At 49.6% G+C, this 27078-nt stretch overlaps 1 protein-coding gene across 1 annotated transcript in view; it reads right to left on the bottom strand.

Annotated features, from left to right (window-relative positions):
* Window positions 1-22708, bottom strand: part of DAZAP2 (DAZ associated protein 2) — a 37810-nt gene extending 15102 nt beyond the window's left edge. Inside the window, exons 1-2 of the mRNA XM_078688856.1 lie at window positions 22527-22708; window positions 504-625 (exon numbers count right to left, since the gene is read on the bottom strand). Of these exons, the coding sequence (XP_078544982.1) occupies window positions 504-625; window positions 22527-22539 (135 nt within the window). The 5' untranslated portion in view covers window positions 22540-22708. The remainder of the gene's footprint in view (window positions 1-503; window positions 626-22526) is intronic.
* Window positions 22709-27078: the final 4370 nt, after the last annotated feature.

The raw sequence follows: 27078 nt of genomic DNA, 5'->3' as shown, positions 1-27078 counted from the left end.
GGTTGACTTACAACCACCACCATATGGGATTGTTTGGACTGATATAAGGTGCCCCCAGAATTGGAGACATCATACATCAGGCCAACTTCTCACAGCACCCTTCTTGAAAGTTGGGTTTAAACCTTTCTCGCAACACATAATTAAAGCTACAATAATGTGCATGAGGCAAGACTACATGCTTGCTGCTACCTAGCAAGTTTACAATCCAAGCAAAATCTACATAAGGAGATCAGCTCTTTGAGATTTTTTTTTAGTCCACACCCAAGATTTTTTTTAGTCCACACCCAAGAATCAATGATGAACATTATCAGTTAACAAAAAAAGATGACTGAACTATAGTCTAAATCCAATATCAATTCTTGCATTTCATAAAAAAAAAATGTTCAAATAAGTGGTTGATAACACTGAGCACGTTCATAACAAAGTCTAACAACAAAAAGGTACTCTGTATGGAAATACAAGGTTACACTTCAGTACAGATGGTGGTTTTGGAGGCTACTTACCTCAGAGTAAGCTGGAGGTGCATCAGTGTAAGGAGGAGCTTGAGGAAGATGCATGGACTGTGGGTACACAGGGGGTGCATTGGGCGGCTGGCCTGGATAACCAGGCTGTGACGGATACTGACCTAATGGATAGGGAAGAAGAAAAAGGAAAAAAGAAATCAGTTTCGTTTTTCTGATATTTATATATACACTTGCAACATTTATAGGATTTTTGCATAGTGAGAGTGGCATCTTAGGGTCACTTAGAATAACTGGCTATGTACATCAGACTGAACCCATTGCGTGCATCGGCCGTCGCGAGCACTACCTCGGTAGTGCTGTGTACATCTGTTGACCGATGCACAAGATACCAAGAATCCATTCTGTATTTAGGTATTTTTAGTAAAAAGAAGGGCAGTGATCTGAAAGACAGATAACTAGTCCGGACCTAGGTTTGCGCTGGAGTTTAGGACACTGAGCTCTTCGTGGCCATATGCCACGGTTTGGGCAATTATATACAATTTATTAATTATTGGAATCACTGATGTAAGGCTTCCACATTGAGATGGTGAGCAACCAATATTGGGGAGGGGGGAGAAGAGCAGCAGCTTCAGCTGTTGAGGTAAGATACGAATGGTAATCAACATCTGCTCATGCACAAAGTTATGTAGCCATCTAGAATCTGCAGGTAAAGGGAAAAAAAATTACTTATACCTTCTGTAACAATCTTTTTAAAGCATACTCTTCCTACAGGTACATTTCTAACCTTTCAAAAATCTGACGCCGTTCGGTTGAATCCAAAAACATGTCAACTGGTCCCTGCACCGGTAGGGGGCGCTGGCTCTGCTACAGGACCAGAAGCAAAGTGACCTTACCTTCAAACTTCCAAGTAGGAATGCTTTGAAAAAGTGTAGAGGGAAGCCACAATTGGCACCTTGCATAGAGAGTTCAACCTGGACCAGAGTTATGGGTTAGAAGATTTCGCTCTTGAAGAATGAGCTCCAATGGCTTGCAGTGGTACAGTGCATGCCAAAGCATAGCATTCTTTATTGCACAAAATGATCAAATGCGAGAATGCCCTAGTGTACTGCATTCACCTGGTTTTGCCTGCATACCCAAGAAATCAATGGTCAATTCTAAACTACTTGTTTTTGTCAACAGGAGCGGCCCACTCTCTTTGGGGGTCTGGTCTGTGTGTCTGCTCCTCCTCTTTAGTAGGATGTAGAGGTGGAAAGAAGGCAGATCAATGATGGATTGGCCTAGATGAAAGGGCATAGGCACCTTGGGTTGAAAAGCAGCCCTGGTTCTGAGAACCAGTTTGTCAAGAGAGAACTGAAGTTCGGTGGGGCTCAGAATTAGAAGGTGAAATGGTCTTCACAGTTCTAGATAGCGTTGCCCCATTGGAAAAGCGATTGTATTATCAGGTCAGAGCGACCTGTAAACAGGCCACCCCAGCGTTTCCTCAGGCCCCTCGAGTCAATGCTGGCCTTGAATTTGTTCCTACCTCCATCTCACCGCGCAAGATGGTCCCCAGATTATATGCCCTCGCACTAGCCGCATCCTCCATTAGCACAGAGCACGCTCACACCGTTTGAAGTGCAGACTTGGGCAGGGACATACCTCAGGAACAATGGATATATTGTTGTAATCAGATTAAGCGCCTCTCCCCCAACTATCGCCTGCGCCTCATACATTTTAAATATCTGCACCGGCTCGATCGCTCCCTTAAGTCATTGCATAAGATGGGCCTACTAGATCACGACAGATGTGTACGCTGTTTTGCTACTGGTGTGGACTTCGCCAATCTGCCGTGGCTTTGCTCCAGAGTTTCTGCTTTCTGGCAGGGTGTTTGCACCACCATTAGCGCCATCACACTCAAGCGCATCAATCCTGACCCCCCCCCCCCCCGGTGTGTCTTCTGGGTTACATCAGACGCAAATTGTCCATTTACTAGGGGCGAGGACCGGCACCCACAGTGAAAGCTTGGTTGGGTGATGCAGCTCACTTCCAGAAACTCCTGGGCAAATTTTGGGATCTGATGCCAGCACCTGGACATTTGGACTCCTCTCATCTCTTATCTACACTGCTTGACTGCCTTAGATGACACCTCATTGAACTTCCCCAGTACTGATGTGCCCGGCGCTGGGGATGCCATCGCTGCCCCCCCCACAGACTCCACCCTTAAATGCCTCTCCTGCTGGCACCTGGACCGCCACCATCCAAGGACTCAAATGTGCGTTGTGCCTCTCCTGGCCTGTCTAACCTCTTAAGACATGAACGGGTAACGTAGTATGGATGGGATTACATTTATGTCACAATAGCAAACCTGTCAAGGAGGTGCAACACTTCTTTTAACATCGCCTTTCTTCTTAAACGTGCATTGCAAGTGTACATACCAGTGGGACTGCTCTACTGTTGCAATAACCACTTAAAAAACAGTGGCAAAGTGAGCAAGGGACTCATGTCTGAGCATACCCTGCCAACTTATGGTGGCCAAAGCAGTACAGAAGGGGGTCGCCATGGTATGCTCAGACGCGAGTCCCTTGCTCACTTTGCCACTGGATTCAATCAAGCCGGGCTGAAGACGGCTGAAATGCCAGAAACCGGTCCTCTGAAGTTGGTTTCCGGTCCAGGGAAGGCATGGCTTGGCAGTTCGGGCTGGACTGTTCCCATGAGGCACAGGGTCAGACTGATTTGCATATGGCCATGTCTGAACTGGGGTAGCAGAGTGGGCTAAAGAACGGTGATGGATTAAACCCAGATCTGTTGACTGGGTGTGTGTGTGTTTGATTGGTTCAGATGCTCTGTCTATCACCACCCCCTTTTGTACCACTTTGTGCGCACTCTTGTTCAGCCAGTGTAAGGAAAAAGAGTAAAATGTTGGATAATCAAGCCCGAAGAGAATCAAATACCACTTTGTGCACATTCAGTACATCAGCCAGGTGGGTGGTTACCATCCAATTCTGATGGTCCTTCGACTAGGACCATAGTTGTACCACTTCCAGGCAGAGAAGCTGCGGCCCTAGTTCACTCCTGCTTGGTGATGTACCACCTCACGGCTGTACTGTCCGTCAGGACATGGACAGACTGGCAAGAGATAGCAGAAAGGCTTTGAGCACACATCTGCTGCTCTGGGGAAAAAGGCCTTTGATCTCAAGTTCTTCAAGGTGGGCTACCCACCTTAGAATGGAGACATGTGGGATTACAGATGACACTGCCTGCGTGGGCTGGACCAGCGTCCCTTGAATTGGATTGCCTTCCACCCTCAAGCACTGCAAATCTGCCAGTGTATCTGGAGATAGTGATGGAACTCTGAAGACCTCCACCATGTTAGGTCCACTGCCTGCGGAGGCACCACTGAAGTCCCTCATTTACCAGCCTCTGAGTGGCCAACAAAATGCAAGAAGCTAGCAGAACATGTAGGTGCAAAACCAATGTGCACTGTTCTGAAACAATGGAATAATAGCCTGAACGCCCTGAACCTACTGTGCAGGGGGATGGCTTGACTCAATGTAGTGTCTAGTACTGCCCTTCACGGGAACATGGTGTTATTTGGACTAATTGATGGAAAAACCTAGTTCAAATGACACAAAGTTGTGACCTGCAGGTGGTGTAACACCATCTTTGGAGATATAGCCCTGAGGAACCAGTCATCTGAAATAAGAGAAAGTCAGATGCACAGTTTGAGATGGGTCTCGACGACTCATCACCTTCGTGTTGTTGCTGAAAAGCATGCTGCTTTCTGCCTCAATAGGATAACCCCTGGAGAATCCACAATTTGTTAATTTGTTTCTTTTTAAATTGCTGCTAGTCTCTCCGTTATGTTTGGAGGCAGAGATCTTGTTGTTGCCTTTCTCTCCTAGAAGCTCGCATGAGTAGACTGCCTTCTCTTCAGAGAGGCGTGAGCCATCAATATGGAGGTCTATAAGGGCGAAGTGGACTTCTTGGGAAAAGCCTTACCTACTCAGCCATGTGTAGTGGCGAAGGGAGATGGAGGTTCCCATGGCTATAGTGACAGAATCTGCTGTGTCCAGCCTGGCCTAGATGACCTTTTTTTGCTGCAGCTTGGCCACCCCTTTCAAGCTCTGAGAAAGGAGGCTGAAGCGGGTCGGGCAAGTTAGACACTACTAGCTGGGCCCTGTCCCAGATGGGTATGTGAATAACGTTCCAAAAGGCAGCTTTCGATTAAGGTGCTCAGAGCCATACTCGGTCTTATGGAGTTGTAGAGAAAGCCCCCCCAGTGAGAGCTTGGGCAACAATGCTTGGACTACAGGGAGGTCTGGTGATGGGCGTGATGACAAAGGCAGACTCGCCCAGGACATGTCATTATCTTCATGCTGCTTGATGTACAGCAGTGGAAGACGTTCGTTTCCTCCAGAGACAGAAGAAGCCCATTAAAAGGTATTTGTTAAAGGTAGGAAGTTAATCAAAAGAAGACTAGCTGGAGTAAAAAAGGTTAACAAAGATTATTAATTTTTAATTCAAGGACTCAAGTATGTTTCGTCAGGGGGTAGTGGAACCTGGTAGGTGTGCTCATAAAGCCCTCACCCACCAACCTAGTTGGTGGCATGCTTCATCAAAATTAAAACCAGAATAACTGAGCATCGAAGCACCATAAGATGCAAGAAAAATGTGAGCAGACTAACTAACCACTTCATCACCCACTGTCATACACCCAATGACTTAAACTGGACAATCATTGAGCAAATCCCCGAAAGCACAATTGATAATGACAAGAGACTTCTGGGTAAAGAACAGCGATGGATATATTGTCTTTCTACAGCTACTGAGGGTCTTAACGACGCCATTCCCTGGAACTCCCTGTCATACTCGTGACCCAAGGACTATACCTCCAGTCCATCCTGATCCACCTGCTGAACCAACCCTACCAGGAACCCCCTGTAAATATCCCCTTGAGGATAGAGCCCCACAGTTCTAAACACTGAGGCTTTGGAACTCCATCCATGAATGTGGCCAAGGTATCGTTGTGGCATTTTGCCACAAGGGTCCTCCGATTATACCCCCAATGTGCCAGTACTTATTCCAATCCATTATACTTGCAAGCCCCTAGCATGATGAGGGCACTAATCATTCGCCAGGACATGCGCGACTATACCACATGCGCGCACTCCCCTGACGCGCATGTGCGGACATAACACTACCGTCCGCACATGCGCTTTGCGTGCGTCTAGTACCACGCATGCGCGAACGCTCTGCGAGCGTCTAGTACCACGCATGCGCGAACGCTCGCCATTTTTCCTGACGCACCTGTGCGCCCTCTCAAGCGCAATGACTCGGCAGATCGAGTCTCTCTACCCTTTCCCCTACAATACAGGTGCGAACAATTATTCAATCAACAACAGTACAAAACCCCAGCAGCAATGGCCATTACTTACCGGTTCTGCGAAGGAGGCACTACAGGTCCAAAGCAGGCTCTGCCCAGCAATTCTGTGAGTATGATGAACCACCACCTTCACCTCTGGTAAGCGCTTTTCTCTCCTACAGGTCTCCTCAATCTAAGTGGCCAAACCCTTCTTTCTCCCCCACAGGGCCAACCCTTGCCACTTCACAGTCATGAAGTGGAATACTAGCGTAAGAAAGAACTCTTGCGTGTATTTCCTTTCTTTACCACTCATGCACTATTGTTGTGAATACCGTCTTTTAGCCACTCCACCCCCGAACTTTCAGTGCAAACCTCACCATAATGGTACCACCAAGACCATTACACTGTAGCCGCTTATAGCCTGCACCCACATCGCTATAAAGTCGGCAGTCAGATGTATATAAAGCAATACATTCGAGTGACTCTCTTTTCCCCTTGTATGTTTTGTCCTTACATGTTACATGTACAGGTGTTTTGAGAAGGGAATCCCCCTCTCACACATAGAAAAACACTTTAGGGCGTGTATACACATAGTCTGAATTACACACCCACTAGTTCTAATCACTCACACATATTTTAATTCGTCCTGAAGAAAGCCAGCATATTCATAAGGCACTGGCTGAAACATGTTGACCCGTCTCAGGATGTGGGAGGTCGTAACTCGCCTCTAACATCCAACAGCCTTATTTTTAACCGCTGACGGTGGCCCAGGTATTAAAGTCTAATTCACCTGCGGGTACTGGGACCCCCGCCAAGCCGTTTTAATTCACATCCCTTAACACTCTTCACCGCACACTCAGCGATATACCTGCTCCGCTGTAATCAGGCGTCGAAGCACACCCGGGACACGCAATGTGTCACTGGGTGGGCCCGATGATGAAGCATGCCACCAACTAGGATGGTGGGTGAGGGCTTTATGAGCACACCTACCAGGTGCCACTACCCCCTGACGAAACATACTTGAGTCCTTGAATTAAAAATTAATAATCTTTGTTAACCTTTTTTACTCAAGCTAGTCTTCTTTTGATTAACTTCATATAAACCCGGGGATACGGACTAGCTATCTTGTCCACTCTCTCCCTCTTGATACACGATAATTTGTTAAAGGTAAACAGGGTCCCATCGAACAACATTTAGCATGAAGCACTTTTGTCAAGTTGTTTGAGAGTTCTACGGAGGGGAGTTGGAGATGCAATGCTACCAGTCTTTTTAATAAGCGTGTAATACTAAATTACCTCTGATGAAGGCAATCCAGTAGGAGAGTATAGCGCCCATTAGGGACAATGTCTAGCCCACTAGGTCTTTTAGTGCGTGAAGTCTGGGTCCATGGTCCTAGACGGTCTGTTCCCAGGCAAGGATCTTCGCTGAAGTCAGTCACGAAAAAAAGATTCTTCATTCTTGTAGGAGGTGCTCCGCCGCCCTTCTTGATCGATTTAGTGGTGGGAGCTCCATGATAGGCAATATGTCCGGTCTCTTGGGTTGTGGCACCGGTAGCATATACTGGAGCTAGCGGAGTTTGTGGCACCAAGTGCCAAAGGTGAAGGGCCATACTTTAAGGATGAGGAGTCTGGTGTGCCGTCAAGCATGCTGCATCCACTGAAACCACAGGAATTAAGTTTACACCAGAAAGTCCTGTGTAACAGAACGGCCAAACAAGCAGTCTCTCCGGACTTGGCTGTCAAGGCAGTACTGTCTGGTAAACGTGTGCAGTGAAGCCCACGTAGCTGCCTGGCAGATGTCATGAAGGAGGTGGAAGACTAGTTCACCTTCAACAGCCAGTTGTTGAGATAGGGGAATACTGTAACCCCTGATCGGCGCACTTTTGTGAACACCTGAGGGGCGCTGGAAAGGTCAAATGGAAGCACAACCTGAAAGTGCTCGTGGCCTACCGTGAACCGAAGAAAACGCTGGAATGTGAAAATAAGAGTCTTGCAAGTCCAACATTACCATCCAATCTCCATGGTCGAGAGCAGATTGGACAGGAGCCAGTGTCAACATGAGCCAGTGTCAACATCAGCCAGTGTCAACATCTTGAACTTGCCCTTCTGGAGGAAGCAGATGACATTCCTGAGAGCCAAGATATGCCTTGTCCTTCTTGAGCACCAGTAAGTAGTGGGAACAACAACCACAACCTACTTCTGGGGCAGGAATGCGCTCGATGGCTCCCTTGGCCAAGAGAGCTGTAACTTCTTGTTGGAGAAGTAATAGGTGGGATCCATGTCACCAGCTGCACAGAAGCTGGCCAGCTTGAGCAGGCCGGTGGCTCTGGCCGGGACGTGGTGGGGCATCCCTTCCGTTGCCACGAAAGGATATGGCCGTAGCCCTAGAATCCATAAAGCGCTTAAGCGCGGTATCTGCCTTATCGCCAAAAAGGCGATGGCCACCAAAGGGCATGACCAAAATTGTTGCTTGGACATCACCCAAAAAAACCAGTGGACATCTACCAGGCATAGAGTCTCAATGCTACCGACGTGGAAATCGTTCTGCCTAGTGAGTTGGCTGTGTCTAGCCCACACCGGTTGGCGAACTTCGCTGCGTCTCTCCCTTCGGCAACAGCACGGGAGAGCACGGCCCGGGCGTCCTCGGGACACTGTGGCAGCACCTGCGCAACCGTGTCCCACACAGAGTGGGAGTAACAGCCCGAGAAACATGTGGTGTTTACTGACCACAGTCCTAAGCTGGAGGAAGAAAACATCTTCTTCCCAAGGTGGCCCAGCTTCTTGGATTCCCTATCAGGTGGTGGGATAGGGAATGTGCCCTTGAAGTAGAGGCTTGAACCAACAAGCCATCAGGGGAGGGGTGTTGTGAGAGGAGAGGGGAGTCACCAAGGCCGGGCAGTGGCACCTGGCAATCATCCTATTCACAGGATCCAGTGTTGGGCTTGGACCAGGGCCCAAAAGGATGTTCTTGAGAGCCTCGTTAAGCAGCAGCAGGGTCTCCGAAGAGGCCGCTGTCGGCTGAAGCCCCTCGGTCAGGAAGTTAGCCCTGACTGCCACTGTAGGAAGCTCGAGGTTTAGGGCCTCTGCCGCCCTACGCAACACCACTGCGTAAGATACACCCTCCTCCGTAGCCACGGTAGGGGGAGAAAGCATGCCCCGGTCTGGGGACGTGTTCAGACTACTGGCCTCACCAAACTCCTCTCCAGTTCGGTTCTTACTAGTCTTCTAGAGGGTCCACAGACTCCGCCTAGTCCTCTTCGCCCTCACTTGGTAGCCACTCGGGCCAATGGGGAACACCAGGGGAGATCAATGGCGCAAAAGTACCGGTCGGCGCTGGTACCAACATTGGCCCGGCTCTACATTGAATGGGGAGGCCTAGAGTTCCCAAGGGCGCGCCAGCGTAGTCTGGCTGCCCGAAGATGGAATGCAAGGGTACAGAAAAGTTGCAAAGCTGGGCAGGGGCGATCCGGCTCCAACCCAACTGGCTCCGCAGGTAAAGCCTGACGACTGCCTTCCGCGTCACATCGGCAGACGGACAGGGAGAACGCGAAAAGCGACGGTACTGCTTTGCCTTCTTTTTATGCTTCAATCAATCAAGGGATTATATAGCGCACTACTCACCTGTGAGGGTCTCAAGACGCTTGGATTCGACTTACCCGAAGACTTGGATGAAGAATGGTGGTGACGACTCCGCGACCGGTCCCGCAACCTCCCTCTAGAGCGGGACCTTGAACAGCACGGAGCTGACTGTCGGGCCTCAAGAAACTTTCAGGACTGCTCCCGCAAAGACTACGGGTTCATGACCTGGCAGTTGGAGCACTACTTCCGGTCGTGGCCGCGCTCCAAGCACCAAAAGGCAAACAAGGTGCGGGTCGGTAACAGACATCAGTCTGTAACAAGAGCCACAAGCCTTGAAGATGGTTCGAGGACGGGACATCCCTGCATGCACCAGGAGTCGAAGGACTCGAAAAGACGTCGACAAAAGTTGTAAAAAGAGAATCAAAAAGTGGCTCAGGGTACCGCTCTCGGGATCTACGCTGGCTGGCGCAGAAAAAGAAAGAACTGACGTCAGCGCACGAGGGCGCAAGCTAAGTAGATACTCCAAAGTCATCGCGGCAACCACGACGCCAATGAATAATGCGGAGTTGATTAACACCACCTATCGACACACAGGGGTACTGCTGACGAAAATATTCTCAGGATCCAGTGGGGGGGGGGGGGGGAATTCTAAGGTGAGGAATCCATAACTAACTGTCTCTTTCAGATAGTATGTATAAATCATGTACAGATAAAGGTTTGAAGCATAAGAAAATAAGCTAATCAAACATACACACTGCTCTGTAAGCCATATTTCCTATGCTTAATTACACATAGTAAGCAGGATACACTCGAAGATGGGAGAAATTCCAAGTAGAACATAGCTGACTTATAGTGTATAACATTGATATTCTTTGAGGATAGCAATAAAAGGGATGGTCTAAAGCCAGAGCAAAATTGATAGAATATCAGTAGGTGCAGAGTGGACTGTATAGAGAAATCATCTCACGGGTACACATCAAGAGTCGCTGGATGCCTAACTGGCTCTGGAATAGCCATCATATAAAGCACAGGGTACATAATCTCAACCTGGTCAGATAATCCCGCTGGTAACTATTGCTTACCCATATGAGATACGGTTCCAGGACAGGTCAGGGATTGAAAGGACTGAACAAACATTCTTAACATTTAACCTCAGTACAGTCTCTACGGATCCTAGTACAGCTCAAGAAAAATTACCAATTACAAAGTGCTTTTCCAGGTACCATTGATTTACTCGAAGCTAAACCTCGAGTTTCTAAGCGTTATAGTTAATACCGGATGGCCACTTTAAAACAGAAAATGTTATTCTGATCTACTGAAGGAGAAACAATTCACTGTGAAACTGCCTCATGAGAGCTCCACTCTCAACTAGTAATCCTCATTTTCCTTTAAAGAGTCAGAAGAACAATGCCCAGTGGTCCTTGTGGACTCACTATCACCATATCACCTCGATTTGATGAAAAGAACATCTGTGACAGTGTTCACTTCTCTGGAATTAAGGCGCATTATCATACTTTTAAACAATACTTCATACAGTTTTTTACTACAAATATCCTTCTCCTTTGGTGACTTGACTAGAGACAGGGAAAACACTGCTGCTGACTACTTCAGCAGTCTTCTGTGGCCCTTTCACTGACCCTCTTCTCCCAGGACATTTTTAAACCATAAAACCTAAACCTGCCCACCCCAACTTAGCTTGAAATAATATCTACGAGGTTGGCTGCTTACTGGGGGGAATACCACACTGTCTTGAACCGTAGGGGAGGTCCCCACAGTCATCTGGCATCCATGTGTTAATACCATTACCAAGAAAACCCCCATCCTATTAACTAAAGTTTACAAATGAAGCCCTGGATATACAAAGGACTCTCCATCACTTTATTTATTGGACTAGATTCTGACTCTACATACCCAGTCCCATTACATCATTATTGCAGGTGACCTGATCTTAACTTGCAAACTGAATGGTATTAACTAGGACATGTGCCACGAGAAGGCAAGCAACGTTCTTCCTATGGCCATCCGCCAAAAAGTAGAACTTTACTTTGCCTATGGACTGCTGAAGTTGGTCCCTCGTTTCTCGTCCATGCTCTCCCAGTTCAGTGGTCCCGGAGAAGGTCAGTCAGAATAGGTGGTTTTCACATTAGTGTATTGAAGCAAGGAACAACCTCCTGAAAGCAACTTATAAAATAAATTAAAAAACACAAGCACGTCAGGAGATCAGGGAGTGTAGAATGTCATGTCCGAAGTGAAGCGAGCCAAGGTAAATTGGCATTATAATAAATAGGATGATTTCTTAGATGCCTCTATCAATGACTCAAGTACATTTTGGCAGTTTCAGTAAACTATGGTAGCAAGAACCTAGCAAAACCAGTGGAGACATCCTTCCTGCCATGTGAATGGGTTGACCATTTTGAGAACCGTTACTACTATGCTCGAGAACCTGACCCGAACACCACTAGTAGAGAGGAAGGAACCATCTGTATCTTTGAGCTGCCATCCCCACAAGTTGTTCTCTTTAGTGGAGACAGCAGCCACAGTCTCCTCCCAGAAGCATGGAAAGGCCCCAAGACTGGACAAGACTCCAGCTGATCTCTTTACATCTGACCCAAGTATCTGGGTCACTTGCATGAATGCGGTTTCTAATATAATTTCGGTTGGTGCAGCAATACCTGCTACTAGGAAAGGGGCACAGATTGTCCCAGTCTTTACAATAGGAAGTCTGAATATTCCCTCCAACTACCGACAAATCAGTCTTCTTGACCATTTGCAAAAGGAATTTGGTAAACAGTTCCTGGAAAGATTACTAGAATGGATTGATGAAAATCATATTCTTGCTCACCTTCAGGCAGGATTAAGATCTAAAACCAGTTCCATTGACCAGGTTGTCCGTACCCTAATGGTCAAGTTTTAGACTGGATGTAGATGGGGAGAGAACTCTTCGCTGATCTCGTTAACACAGACGCATATGGTCTTCCTATATGCAGATGATGCTCTGATAGATCAGAGGCAGACAAAATATTCTGTACTGAAGGGGATGCTAGAATTCAGGGAAATATCCACGTTAATCAAGCGAAATTCAAAATGGTTCCACTGGGTGGGCTGGCATTCCGAATGGGGCAATTCCGCAAGTGGGGCTCCCCTGGGTACTGGACGGAGTGAAGTATTTAGTAATAGAACAGGCACATACAGAAGTGCTTGGATCTTTATATTAGGAAGGGGTCGAGGGGCTGTGCACAGCAGTGTGATTCTGGAAAGCTCCCTTTGTCATTGATGGGTTGGGTAGTCATAGTTAAAATTATCATGCTTCCTCTGTGCCTCTATGCCTTGCAGAGCCAACTAAATATGACTCCCAAACACTGCTTTAGGAGTATAGCCTTGCATTTCAACTGCTGTGGGCAGAAAAGCAAAAAAGCATTGGATTGTACATGCATAAGAGAACTTGGATTCCTGTCGTGGACTAGAGGTACCCCACATGGAGCTGTACTATATGTCAGCAAACTTACAGCATGCTGTTCACTGGCTGGACCCTGACGACAACTAGAGAACAAAAATTGTGGTTTATAAGTTTTTTTTAAAGGTTCCTGTTGGGCTCTCAACATAAGCCTGCTGCCCATCTTGTTGGGGGTGGGTGGTCCCCTGGGCACACCCTATATTGTACACCAGGTGTGCACACTGTGAGAGGCAGAGGTCACATGGCTGCTGCGATAGGCAGCTTATAGCCCAGACATGTAACCTTAAACTATCCAAGTCTATGTTGGTACAACGTTGGGGGCTGTAATACAGTGGGGGACCTAAATCCTGATGTTTTATTACAAGGAAGGATGCTATAGACTCCTTTTACCCATGGTCAATAGTTAAAAGATGGCTAAGATCTCAGACAGCATGTGATTTGTGGCTGATCTTCCCAGAAGCACCACAACATTCCAGTGCTGTGGAGACACTGCTGGACATGGCAGGAGGACAGACATCTCATTGCGCTGGGATGCCTTAGGGTAGCTATGCGCTCTATAAATGCTTATTTCATTCATTCATGTCTATAAGGCACTGAAAGAGGAATTTCCAGCTGCAGCACCTCACATCCACAAAAACGGGAGGGAGTGCTAGAGGAGCGGATGACTGCAAAAGACTGGTAACGGGTACATGAAGGAGTGAGAACGATTAGCTCCAAAGCTAGATTTAAACTGATACAATACAATTACGTACATCAAGCACCTTTCTCTCCAAAACCATATGTACCATATATATTAAGTGGACTGACAGGTGTGCACAGGCTTGGCGGCAGACTTTCTACACATAGTATGGTCCTCTCTGGGGCGCTAGAGGGCACCAAGCAAGATGGCCGCACTTACGCGAGGCTCCTGCAGCTCAGGACACAATCCATCTGTCCTCCTCCTCATTTCTGGACCTACAAGTCTGAAAAACCGATGGAGGAATAGCTCACACCATCTGCTATCTGTTGCTGGGGAAATATCTCCCCAAATCGTGCTGCAGACTGCGGAGACTGTCTCCCCCTAGCCCGGCTGAATCAAAATGGCTGCTGCGGAAATCGCAGCCCCTTGAACTCACTGACGCAGCACGCCTTGCCAGCTCCCCTTGACACCACGTCGTCGCCGGTGACGGCTGCTGGCTCCTGCGCCTCTTCCGGCCCGTGAGGAGAGACCGCCCTGCCTGCCAGCGAACACCCTGGGGGCCCGCGACTGTCTCCGCAGAAGATATCCCCCGCGGCGGCTGGAAGGCCCTAGACCGTGTCATTCGCGGTGAGCGCCTGCGACCCACGCTCCACCTCGAAGCCTGCCCGCCCTGAAGATCCTGCACAGAGGGCTGTCGGCAGAGGGAGCGTGGGCTGTGCCGGCGCTGAATTGTGGCCTGAGAGGATCGCAGTCGACGCGGGCTGTGGGACCTGGCAGAGGAATGAAGAGCCCTGATCCGACGCGGCCCCTGACGGTCCCGCTGGGGGCCTGCATCGCCCCCGGCTGCTGGCTGGCTCGCCCCGACTACAGAAGCACCCCACTCCCGCCGAACCCGGTGAGTCTGCTTGAGACGTCCGCTGCCCTCATCTGCTGCCCCACCCTCATCTGCTGCCCCACACCTGTTACGCGGAGCCCTACACTGCTCACCTGCAGTGTGCTGCCCGCCAGACGCCCTTCCTTCAGCCACACCTTCGGACCCACAGAGTGCCACCTCATGATTGGATGCCGCTTCTAAACCTGCTCTCCGCCCACCACGCACCTCTGGCGTCTGCTGAGACCGCTCAGGGTGGCCCTGCCACTGCTCTTCCTGGCACCCGGTGAGTCTTTCCCTGTGGCGGTGGGCACGCACCGTTGCTCCCCATTGCCTGCTCCCTCCCTGCTCAAATAACCTGGTCTTTATTACGACACATACCACAGTCCCCTGGGCTTACTGAAGAGCTGCACTACTGCGCCCCCGGGGCCTGCTTGGAAGTATCAACGCCACCTGCCTGTGCTGGGCTACTGGAGGAACCAGTCTGATGCGCCCGCTTGGGGGAGAGGTGAACCCTGGCCATCCCAGGGCCCAACTGACTTTCCTGCTTGGCAACACCTTGCTGCACCTGGGGAGTTGACATACCTCCACCACCACGAACTGTTTGATGCGGGCGGCCTTGTGCGGTTGTGCCCGGTAGGGCCCCGTGGCATCCTTGCTACTTGGCGGCTGACTGTGTTTCTCTCTCCCCCCCCCAGGCCTGCCTCCCTTCTTGACTGGCACCTCGACTCTTGGGGGGGGGGGGGGGGGGGGGGGGGGGTCCTGCTGCTGATCTTATTGCCGCAACCGAATGCACCCCTCACCTCTCCAAAGGAACGGCCTCATCACCCACTTGCGTGCTGACTGCCACCTTGAGATGGGCGCGGAGCGGCCTGAATTCAGAGCTCTCTCTCCCCACACGGCGCCACCCACGTCCAACCAACAGCCTGCGACGGACTGCTGTGCCCCAGGTTTCCAGTCTTTCGCATTCACACGCCGATTGACCCCAGTGATAAGTGTTGTACGACCGCAGGCCTCATCTAGCACACGTCCATTTCAGCTGGCCCATTCTCCCCTCACGCTGCACCGCAGCACCACCCCAGTAGCCAGCCTGCTTCCCACTGGACCCAACTCCACAATGGGAAGAACGGATGGTAAGCAGCCTAAACTTAACTTCAAGGCCCGGAAATCCACAAGAATGCAGGCTGAGAGAGAACACTCCTGCGCCCCTGACCAACCCACATCCACGGATGACTTGCAAGTCCTCCTCCTCGCCATACAGTCCAGCTTGTCCTCCATCGAAACCAAAATGGACACTATGAATGCCCGCATAGACACTCGAACGCATAAAAACGACCAACAGGACGAAGCCCTCAAGGAAGCGGAGCAACGTAATTCTGACCTGGATGACACTTCCACCACGACCACAACGCTGGACATGGACAGAAGGTCCTGAAACTCATAGCCACAAAAAAACGAAGACTTGGAATCACGCTCGCAGCGCAATAACTTGCGAATCCTGGGGGTGCTGGAGTCCACTGCCAGGATGGAAGAATACGTGGATCGCATGCTTACTACCGCCTTTGGAAGAGAGGCATTTTTGCCGCCGTTCATCATTGAGAGTGCATCGCTCACTGGCCTCACGCCCCGTGCCTGGCGCCCCTCCTCGCGAGGCTCCTTAACTATAGGGATCAGGACACCGCCCTGCGACTCGCCAGGGAACGCAAGAAGGTGCTCTTTAAAGGCATAGAAGTCTCACTATAACTGGGATTCACAATGGCCGCCCACGAGTGGCGCAGAAAGTTCCTTCCAGTGAAGAAAAAACTGCAACACATGAACATAGAGTAAGCCATGCTCCTCCCGGCGCACCTCAAAGTCACTCACCCGGGTGAAACACTCTGTACTAACCCTCAACATGTATACGAGTTTCTTAAAACCTTGCCCAGTGTATAAGCAGCCGTCCCTCCCCCTCCACTTGACCCACTGACGATGGGGGCACGTTGGACATAGAGTAAAGCTTCTGCCCCACCCTGAGGACTCTGCGGCGGCAATCTCTACTTGGTCACTTTCATAGCTACAGATCCCGGTTGACCCACGGCCTGGAACACTGAGCCCCGTGACGTGGGCTGCTGCAAGACCCCCGCTGGGCCTCTCCTGCAGATGGTGTGGTGCTCCCCTCACAAGCAGTTCCATACCGCAGACATTCTGGGCTGATGAGGACTTCTACAGGAGTATGGAACATGGGGACTTTGGGAAAGGGGAGGGCGGGATACACGACAGCAGGTTTGGGTTGCTGTTGTGGGAGGGGAAAGGGACTGTTTTATGCCACTTTTTACTGAATTGACTAGCACATGTATGCCCAGCTCAGTAAGCATCAATTACCCACCACTACGTTACACCACCATGGAGACCTGACCTAGTCCCCCTAACTATAACTTCCCGACATGGAACGTACGTGGCCTGGGAGACCCTCGTAAGCACGGACACATCCTCTCTTACCTAGATCGACACAATGGCCACTGCGCTATGCTCCAAGAGACAGATCTCAGCCCCACCGCACCTACTTCATTCGCGTCCTGATGGACGACCTGTAAGTGCTGCTCATCTTACTCCTCTTATGCCCAGGGGACGGTTATATTGGTGATACTCACACTCCCTTACTCACACTCTCTTACACCCCCATCGGGTCTTACACAGACCCACAAGGCCACTACAATATTCTATGGAGCAGATTGGCTGCTCAGTCTATAACTTTTGTCTCCTGCTATTGACTGTACACTGGCAATCCAGAATTCTTTCGGCTTCTCTGGGGTAAAATTCTTGACATTGGCTCAACCCATTTGAAAAATGTTAATGTTACCCTGGATCCGACGCTAGACCGTTCACACCTGCAACCCCATCACTACTCCAACGCACATCACACCCTCAACCACATTATCAATGATCATGGTCTGATCGACGTCTGGTGTGCCCTTCTTCCACACGTTCAGGAAGGCTCCTGCTTCTCCACTGCTCACTCCTCCTGGTCGCGAATAGATGGCTGGCTTCTCACTAGAGGGTTAAGCCCATGGTTGTCGCACACTTCTTACCTCTCTCGCACATACTTCGACCATTCACTGATGCTCATCACTCTTACACCCCCTCACAAAGAATTACCATACCTGTTCTGGGGCTTGCCCCCGCAGGCCCTGTTAGACCAAGTATTCAAGGCAGAACCTGAGCAGGAAATCACCAATTTTTTCTCCCCGAAAACGACAACTCTGTCACACAATACTCCACAGTCTGGGAGGCCTTTAAGGCCATCATACACAGTATTTGTATCGCCAAAAGTGAGGGGGATCCTGAAAGATATCCGCTCTACACTTCGTAAGTTAGAACTGGAGCTCAAACAAACGGAAACACAGATACATAATGCACCCACCCCAGAGTTGAGAGCGCACCCGAGAGACCTGCTCACTGACTATCAGGAGACAGCCGAGAGGGAATGTAAGTTCAGGGGGAAATACCACCAAGCCTGCCGTTATGGGGAGGGGAAAGACCAGGTAAAGCGCTTAGGTCTCTGATTCGCCCCCTAGATTCTCCAATATCGTCCTTGAAATATTTGATGAAGATGGTCAGCTACACAGAAACACCCCAGATATAGTGGCCGTCTTTAAACGGTTCTACAAAACCCTGTACAATAAACACAGGACGCAACCAGTTGATTTCACTCCCTTTTTGAGGGCACCGCGATAGCCTGGCTGGGAGACACTCAGAGGGAATTTCTCCTTGCACATCATGAGGACAAGGAGATCACATCCGCTATAATGTAACTACGATCCGGCAAGGCCCTAGGACGTGATGGCCTACCGTCCGAATTCTATACAACCTACCGCCATTTACTCATCCCCATGCTTCAGCATGTCTTCGAGGAGGCCCGTGAAACGGGCATATTGCCCCAAACAATGCGAGAGGTGCTAATTATATCCCTGCCGAAGCCAGGCAAGCCGGCTACGCAATGCGACTCATACAGGCCCCTCTCCCTAATAAGTGTTGATGCTAATATTTTAGCAAAACTGATTGCGAATCGCATTAGCCCCTCATGACTGCCCTGTTCCTTCCCGACCAGTCGGGGTTTGTGCCAAGCAGAGGCACATCTCACAACTTGCACACCCTGTTTGCCGTCCTCCAAGACATTGACCCTGATACGAACGCTGCGGCTGTCTTTCTCGAAGCCACCAAGGCGTTTGATTCCCTAGAATGGGATTACCTTGCATTTGTCCTGCAACGTATGGGGTTCCCCGCTCCCTTTTTAGCTTGGATTAAATGGTTATATACTGGCCTGCAGGCCGGGCATCATGGTCAATGGCGCGAGATTCTCCTCCTTTACAATATCCAGAGGTACTAGACAAGGGTGACCTTCTTTTTACCCTAGCTATTGAACCTCTGGCTGCCAAAGTCCGACAGCACTTCTGGGACCACGCCCTCATCTATCCAGAGACAAATACTAATATCTTTATATGCTGATGACCTCACCCTTTATCTTCGCAACCCAGAAGAAAGTCTCACCCCCATTCTCAGATTGCGCATTCTTTTTGGTCACTTCTCTGGGGTAAATATAAACTGGGAAAAGTCCCGGATTTACCCCCTCACTAACGCCACTACGCAGTTCATACCAAACTATCCCCTCACGTGGTACGAAGACACTCACATATCTCGGCATAGTCATTACTCCCAATCTGAGTAATTTGATGATAGCCAATTATGGGCGAGCGCGTGATCTACTAACTGAGAAAATCACCAGATGGATTGCTTTACCAATCTCCCTGGCTGGGCGAATCTCCCTTCAACTCATTCGCCTTATCTGGGGTGGGAAACAAGCCAGGTTGAGCTGGGACACACTCACTCGACCCTTCAAGGATTCGAAGTACCAGACCTGGAGTAATACTTCAGCTGTGCTCAGGCTCACTTCGCGGCGAACTGGATAAATCCCCCCACCCCTACATGCCCAATCTTGTGATAGAAGACAGATGTGTGGCCCCAACCCCGGGCTCCGCTTACTTGAGCACACCTACCGTCCCGAGGCGCTTAGCCTCCACCACTGTACACTGCACTACCAGCGCTTGGCGTGATCTAGCCAATCCCACCTGCTCCCGGTCACGCAGGAAGGAGGCTGCCGCCAACTCCTCTGGAAACTTTCCATCCAGGTTACGACAGGCTGGGAGGACCCTCACCCCGTGCTTTCTGCAGGAGCTCCCCCCATCATGTCCCCCCCTACGGCAAACAGCCCCTACACACGTGTCACTACTATACCGCTCCACTCAAAGGGACCGCACGTATGACCCCCCCCCCCTCAGCCAGGGTCCGTTGGGAGGACCTGGGATCCCCACTTACTGATGACCAATGTTCCTTCTGCTGCCGCCAAACTGTAAAGATCTCTGCTAGCAGTAGATTGCGCATCATTCACTACAAATACATTCACCACCTTTTTGCACATCTGCGCGCTTGCAACGCCTCCACCTTCGCGACAATGACCGCTGCAGTAGTGAAAGAGCAGACTTTCGACACTTAGCTTGGGACTGCCCAACCATACAAAGCTACTGGATGGAGGTGTTAGCGGCGCTTGACCGAATGATTGGGCTACACATCCAAGACGACCCCCTAACCCCACTTCTAGGGTACACTGAGACGCTGGTCGCCAAGGTGCAGAGCTATGTCTCCCTAGCTCTCCTTCTCGCTAAGAGACAAATGGCCTGCAGGTGGGGAAGAGGGAGAGCTCCCAAATTCAAGGATTGGTTGCAAGATCTTATGTATTGCCAAGACCAATTACACATTTATGCCGAGCTCTTACAGCCTTCCTCTGATCCACACGACATTTGGGCTCCCCTTCAAACCTATCTTCTGGAGCAGACCACCGCTACAGACACAGCCGCTGAGCCTCGCACTGGTGACGATGGGGTACATGAAAAATGGGAACTTATGCATATTGGATCTCACTTAGGCCAGGGCACAACTCCCAGGGAGGCGACAGGGTCTATGGCAGAGTCACTTGTGGGCTCAACAGACAGCTTATGTAATTTGAATGGTAAACTTTTAATGTTAACTATGCTTAAGTGGTAATGTTACCTTCTCCTGGTTTGTTCAAGATACTCACGACCCTTTAACGATAATCGCCAAACATGTCCCACTTGACGCGGCCAGCCCGTAGCAGTTGTAGGCGGCTTGCAGTGTACCTTTCTCCCACCTATATTGCTATGCATGATACTACTTTGCGTTGCCGACCCGTCCAGGGATGTAAGCACTATGCTGTGGTCAATAATTCTAGCCTTCAATAAAGGTTTTTGAAAATAAAAATAAAAAAAACTGTATGGTTCTCTCCGTCCCCAACATCCTACTGTAACGCAGTGCTAGAAAACGTTAACAGAGTTACCAGTTGGTTTGTACACCCCACGAAGCAACAGGTACTGCAGGGGTTGATCTCATCTGCTGGTAAAAAAAATATACTTTCTACAAAGGTTGTGTTGCGTTGCCTACTGTTAGAAAATCAACACATAACTATAAAATGGTTGGTGGCAGAACTCCAAGATACGTGGACTGGCTCAGAGATGTGTCCAAATGGGGGATAGCCAAAGAAATACGTATGAAGCATGTACGCAGGGATTAAAAGCAGGAAGAGGACTAGGGGATGTGGCCTACCATGCTGACTGATTTAAGAGAACCTTAAGAGGCGACATACCCTAAACCGGTCTCTGGATGCCTGTTTCCGGTCCAGGGAGGACCTGGTCTGGCAGTTCGGTCTGGGCTGGTCCCACGAGGCACAGTTCGAACTGGTGGCTCAGTGGGCAAGAGAACAATAGATTTAACCCAGATCTTTTGACTGGGCGAGAATGTTTGCATTGTCAGCATTCAGTCCATCATTTGTTTGCTGTAACACTTTTCACCTTAAGTGGGCTGGGTATGCCAAGACTTGGGTCCTTTTCTCACTGTGCCACTGGATTCAGGCTAGGATGGCTGGCATAACCTGAAACTGGTCCCCGGATGCTTGTTTCCAGGCCAGGGAGGACCTGGCTTGGCAGTTCGAGCTGGACTGTTCCCATGGGACACAGGGTCAAGGCTGATTTGCATATGACTGGGTTCCAAACTGAAACGGCAGGCATGGTGAGCAAAAAACGACTGATTTAGGCCCAGATCTCTGCACTGGGGTGAATGTATGACATTGTTCTGCATTCTGTCCATCAACTGTTGTTTTTGCATGGATTACATTATAGTTTCAGGGGGAGGAGTGGTATCATCCCTTAATTATGTCACATTGTTACACACTCTGGGTCATAAAATTAAAGTCTAAGAGCCTAAATAGTTCAGATATCAGGGAGATGTGTGTGTACTTGACGCAAATGTTCACATTCCTGTGCAGGGAAAAACCTATACGGCGGAGTCGTACACTGAAGAACCAACCACTGGATGTTAGTTAAAAAGGCAACTAAACTCTTAACCAGTCGGGACCATGCATGGGAAGTGAGCATAGCCTAGTCTGTTAGAATGAGAAGCAGAGATTACAGACTGAACGGGGCTTTGCGTAAAGATCACGCTGCAGAGGGTTAATGAGCACCGTCAGCGGCTTTGAGTAGTGACATTAAGGGCTGCAGAAACTACTACGCAAGCCAAATGAAGGGATGGTCAGCAAGAGGCACCAGGAAAAAAAGGCCAATGCCCTAGAGTAGTCATCAAGAACGTCGTTAATACAAGTCAGAACTGCCCTTTAATATACGATATTGCATTTAATATTCCATTGACACTAAATAACGTACAGACACAGAGCAGCACAGATCGTCCATTAACACTAGAAACAATATACCCAGATGGGGGGGGGGGGGTAGTTTCTAACTGATTAGGAAGAGTTCCGAACATTCAGCGCCGACACCGTATTACAATTTGCTTTTCGATCTCGCACCACAGCATTTCGCGTGTGTTCAAAAAAACCGCAGAGTGCGGAGACCCCGCCCAATGCTGCGACAACCTTGCTTTGGCCGGGAATAAACGCGCCCGCCTCCAAACCTGCTACGGTTCTTCCCCATAGTAAGTCCGGGCTAACTAAACGGGATCAGTGGGTACCAACACAATCACCCTGTGCCGTCCCCACTCCGTTGCTTCAAGCCCCGCCCCTTCGGGACAACGCCATACCTTTGTTGTTCATGTTGACCCGTACGCTTCCCACTTCGTGTACTGTGCTTCCCTTTCCTGATGTTTTTCTTTTCCTGACACCCTCGGTATCTTTCTCTCACTTGATTCCGCGGCCTTTGTCTCTCTTCCGGTTTTCTGATTAACTTCCTTGTTGTGAAGCTGCCGTTATATATACCGCCTACGTCACCACCGTGACGTCTTGACGCGATGAAGCAACGTCTGTTATTAAGCGCCATCTCCCAAACAAATCAGCTGTCTTTTTTTAGTTGGGTAAGCGCAAATTTGTGCCACGAGGTACTAAGGACATATTAGCGAAATGAGTTGTTTGACTGCGAGCGCCTTTAGCAAACTAACCATACATTATTTTTTAATACAATATTGATTTAGACTAATGCTAGGTATTTATGAAAAACTGAAAAAATATCTGTTTTAAACCAATGTGATAATCATAAATGCTTCAAAGAGTCTGATCGTTAATATTGATGCGTATTCTAGATTCCCGTAGGTTGAATTTGTACGGTTCCTTTTCCAAAATGGAGGCGCCGCTTTATTTCCATCTGAGAGAGTCGAGGAAACCTATAGTCTTTAAAAAAAAGCTCGTCTCTTTTCTATGTTTCTGATGCCTAGCAACTGACAGCTGTAAACATGGCAGTCATGTTGGTACAGAGAAAAGCAAGTGTCTTGAAATGGTGTTTCCTCGCATTGCGTGAACCCTAGTCTGCATTTATTTCCATTATTCAGAAGCAAAATAATGTATACTAAATTCTTAAAGGTGACGAGGATTACCACGTATTGTCTTATATGCGAACTGGTTTATAGTTCAGAAACTACAACGTGGAGAAATCACTCTTATTGGAAATAACAGTTACAGATAAACAGCATATTATCTATTGTTTTTCCTCTGCAGCCCTCCATAAACAATTGTTGACAGAAAACGATTTAGCACCATCTGTTTGAAAGGAACTTCTGTATGAAAAGTACTGCTGCAGCTGAGCAAATAAGACATCTAGCAGATCATGTTTTCATCCCACGTTCTCACCACAGAGCTTATCTTCTATCCCTCGATCACCAAACCCCTGGTATTTACAGGGAACTGTAATGATGTAGGCAGACTCCAATGATGACTCTGAGCCCTTACTGTAGTTAACAATTATTTATTAGCTATAACTCTGATAATCCCAAAGAGCACCGAGCCTCTCGCTCCAGCGCCCGCTCTTTCTGTTCCTTTCGCGCTCTCGCGCTCAGCCACGCCCCCAACACCAGCAGCCAATCCTGGCCGCCTGCACGTCACGTCCGCCGACGTGCCGTGCAACATCTAGAGCGTCTCTACATATCTCCCCTTTTTCGCACAAACATTTCAACTTACAGTCCGTCGCTCAAATCATAGTCTCTGAATCTCGTTGGCCTCACCACGGCTCTACCACTCCGTGTTCGTCTCGCAGGGGTGGTGTTGTTCTCTTCTTCACCTTGTCTGACTCTGTTATCGCCATTCTCCTCAACTCTTATCTCCTGCTCTCTGTCCCTTGCTTCTCCTTGACCTTGCTCTCCTTCATTCAATGTGATCCCGTTCTCCTGATGTTCTCGCTTCTCACTCTCGCATTCTTCTGATTCTCCGCCTGCCCTTTCACAGTCCCACACTAGGATCTTGTTACATCTGGCCATGCGGTCTTGTGACCATATGTTTCCGTCACTCAGCCTGGCCGCTCTTCCCTTAATTTCCTTCACCTGCAGGGGCTTGCTGTATTTGCTCTCTCCTTTTCTTTGTAGAGTGGGCAGCTTGACTCTAACCCATTCTCCTTCTTTGAGTTCTGTGTCTCGCACGTTCCTCCGGGCATTATAATGTCTGGTGTATACTGCCTTGGCCTTCTCAATGTTAGCCCGCACCACAGCAGGGGACCATTCACTTACTACTGTCTTTTCCTTCCACACCCGGTTGTCCTGAGTGAACGGTTCTCGGCCGCGCAGCAGCTGGAAGGGGCTGTATCCCGTACTTGTGGGAGTGATCCTGTACGCCCACAACATGTGCCATATGTCCTTCTCCCAGTCTTTGTGGTCTGAGATGGCTGCTTGGATCGACCCCATCACCACCCTATTGAAGCGTTCGACTTGGCCGTTTCCCGCGGGGTGGTATATTGATGTGTGCTTCGCTTGGATGCCGTTCCTTCCTAGGAAGTTGTCCCACTTTTCCGATCGGAACTGGGGTCCATTATCGCTGAGGACAGACTTGGGTATGCCTTCCCTTACAAAAGTGTCTGCCAGGAACTTCACTATGGTGTCCGTGTCCATGGTTTCCTCGATCTTGATCTCTGGCCATTTCGAGAACCTGTCCACAAGGACACACACGTACTTCTGGACCCCTTGGGTGTCTAAGACGGGGCCTAAGATGTCGACAGACAGCTCTTCCCAGGGGTTCTTTGGAGTTTCGAATGCACCCAATGCAGGGCGCAGGGGTTTGAGTGTCTTGTCTGCGCCCTGGCACCTCACGCACTCTCTCACATGTCGTTCCGCTCTCATGTCCATTCCCGGCCACCAATAGTTCTGCTTGGACCTCAGTTTGAGTTTCCCTATGCCCAGGTGCCCTTCGTGCAGCATGTCCAGCAGTCGGGGTATGATGTTCGTTGGAGGGACAACTTTCTCTCCTCTATATACAAATGTTCCTTGATTGTCCAGGGAGAGTTCCTCCCTCACTTCAAAATAGGGGTTGAGTTCCTTCCGAACCCGTCTCTTATCCGGCCATCCATGAGTGATGTAAGTTTTCACCTCTTCCAACGTCAGGTCCTCTGCATACGCTTGTGTCCATTCCTGGAGGCTGATAACACTTTCATGATCCTCCATCAGTGCCACCCATTCTTCCGTGCATGCCTTGTCCTCTTCACTGGGTTCCATAGCCGCCGCTCGGCTCAGGTAGTCTGCTACCTTGTTCTTGCTGCCTGGTATGTGTTCCACATCATACCTAAACTCTAAGAGCTTTAGCGACATCTTCGATATCCGGGGTGTCGCCTCTGCGTGGCCACTCGATGTCAGCACTCTCAGTAGTGGTTTGTGGTCGGTCCGTAGCTGAAATCTGGTGCCCCACAGGAATTGTCGGAAGCGCGTGGTGGCCCACACCACCGCCAGCATCTCCTTTTCTATCACACTGTACTTCCTTTCCGTCTCACTCAGTGTGCGCGAGGCGAAGCAGATCGTCTCCAGCTGACCTCGCCCTCGGTCTTGCATGAGGACTGCACCCAGTCCCTTGTCGCTGGCGTCCGTTGTGAGGACGGTGTTGCCTTGAGGGTCGAACCCTTGAAGGGGTATGGCCCCTGCCACTTCCTTTTTGATAATCTCGAATTCCCTTTGTGTGTCCTCCGACCACTTGAATTCCGTGTTCTCTTTCGTTAGTTGTCTCATATGATGAGTCTTAGAGGCAAAGTGCTGTACAAATTTCCCATAATACTCTGCCATCCCCAGGAATGACCTGACCTCTTCCTTGGTGGAGGGGGGTGGTGCTTCGCAAATCGCCCTGACATTGTCGGCCTTGGGGGTCACGCCTTGCGCCCCTATCTCATGCCCCAGGTAGGTTACCGAGTCCATCCCTATCTTGCATTTGGACCATTCAGCCGTGAGTCCTTTACCTTCTAGGATCTTCAAGACTACTGCCAACTTCCTGTCGTGGTCTGGTATGTCTCTGCCCATCACCAGGATGTCATCTTGGAAGTATTGGACTTCCTTGATGTCCTTGAATAATTGGTGCATCATCCTCTGGAACACCGCCGCTGCAGAAGCTAAACCGAATGGCATCCTGCGAAATTGATAGCACCCAAACGGAGTGATGAAAGATGTTAATTTGCGGCTGTCCGGATGCAGAGCAATCTGATGATATGCAGAGGTCAAGTCTATTGTTGAGTACCACTTAATCCCCCTGGTGCTGGCTAGCATCTCCTCTATCCTGGGCAAGGGGAATCTTTCCACCACAATGTTTTTATTTAGTTCCCTCAGGTCAACGCACAACCGGACCCTACCGTTGGGTTTCTTGACCACTACCAGGGGCGCCAGCCACTCGGCGCACGTGATGGGTTCTATGATGCCCTTGTTTTCCAGGTCTTGAAGTTCTGCTCTCACAGCGTCTCTCACTGCCAACGGAACATTCCTGGCCTTGTGGGCCACCGGGACAGCATTCTCCTTCAGGATGATCTTGTGGGCGAATTTTTCCAGCTTCCCCACCGTGCCCCCAAATACCTTTGGATATTCGGTTTTCCATTTGTCCAGACTTGGCCCGGCCACCTGGTCCGTCAGGAGAATTTGCTCCTTGCCACCCGGATCCAGCTTGATTCCTAGGTCGCCCTGATCCAGCCAACCCAAGACTGACGGGCCCCTCTCCGACACGTAGAGTTTACAGTGTGCTGACCGGCCTCGAAATTCGAAGGTCAAGGGTCTGAATCCTGCCATGGGGATCCGATCTCCGTTGTACGTGACCGGGCGGATGTCTAGCTTTTCAAGCTCTGGCCCGAGCCGTGGCACAAATTTCTCCTCCCACACTGCTCTCTGGATGATGGTGAAGGGAGACCCTGTA

Source organism: Lissotriton helveticus, chromosome 1_1, assembly GCF_964261635.1.
Source record: "Lissotriton helveticus chromosome 1_1, aLisHel1.1, whole genome shotgun sequence".
Classification (NCBI taxonomy): Eukaryota; Metazoa; Chordata; class Amphibia; order Caudata; family Salamandridae; genus Lissotriton; species Lissotriton helveticus.
This window is presented reverse-complemented; position numbering and strand designations above follow the sequence as displayed.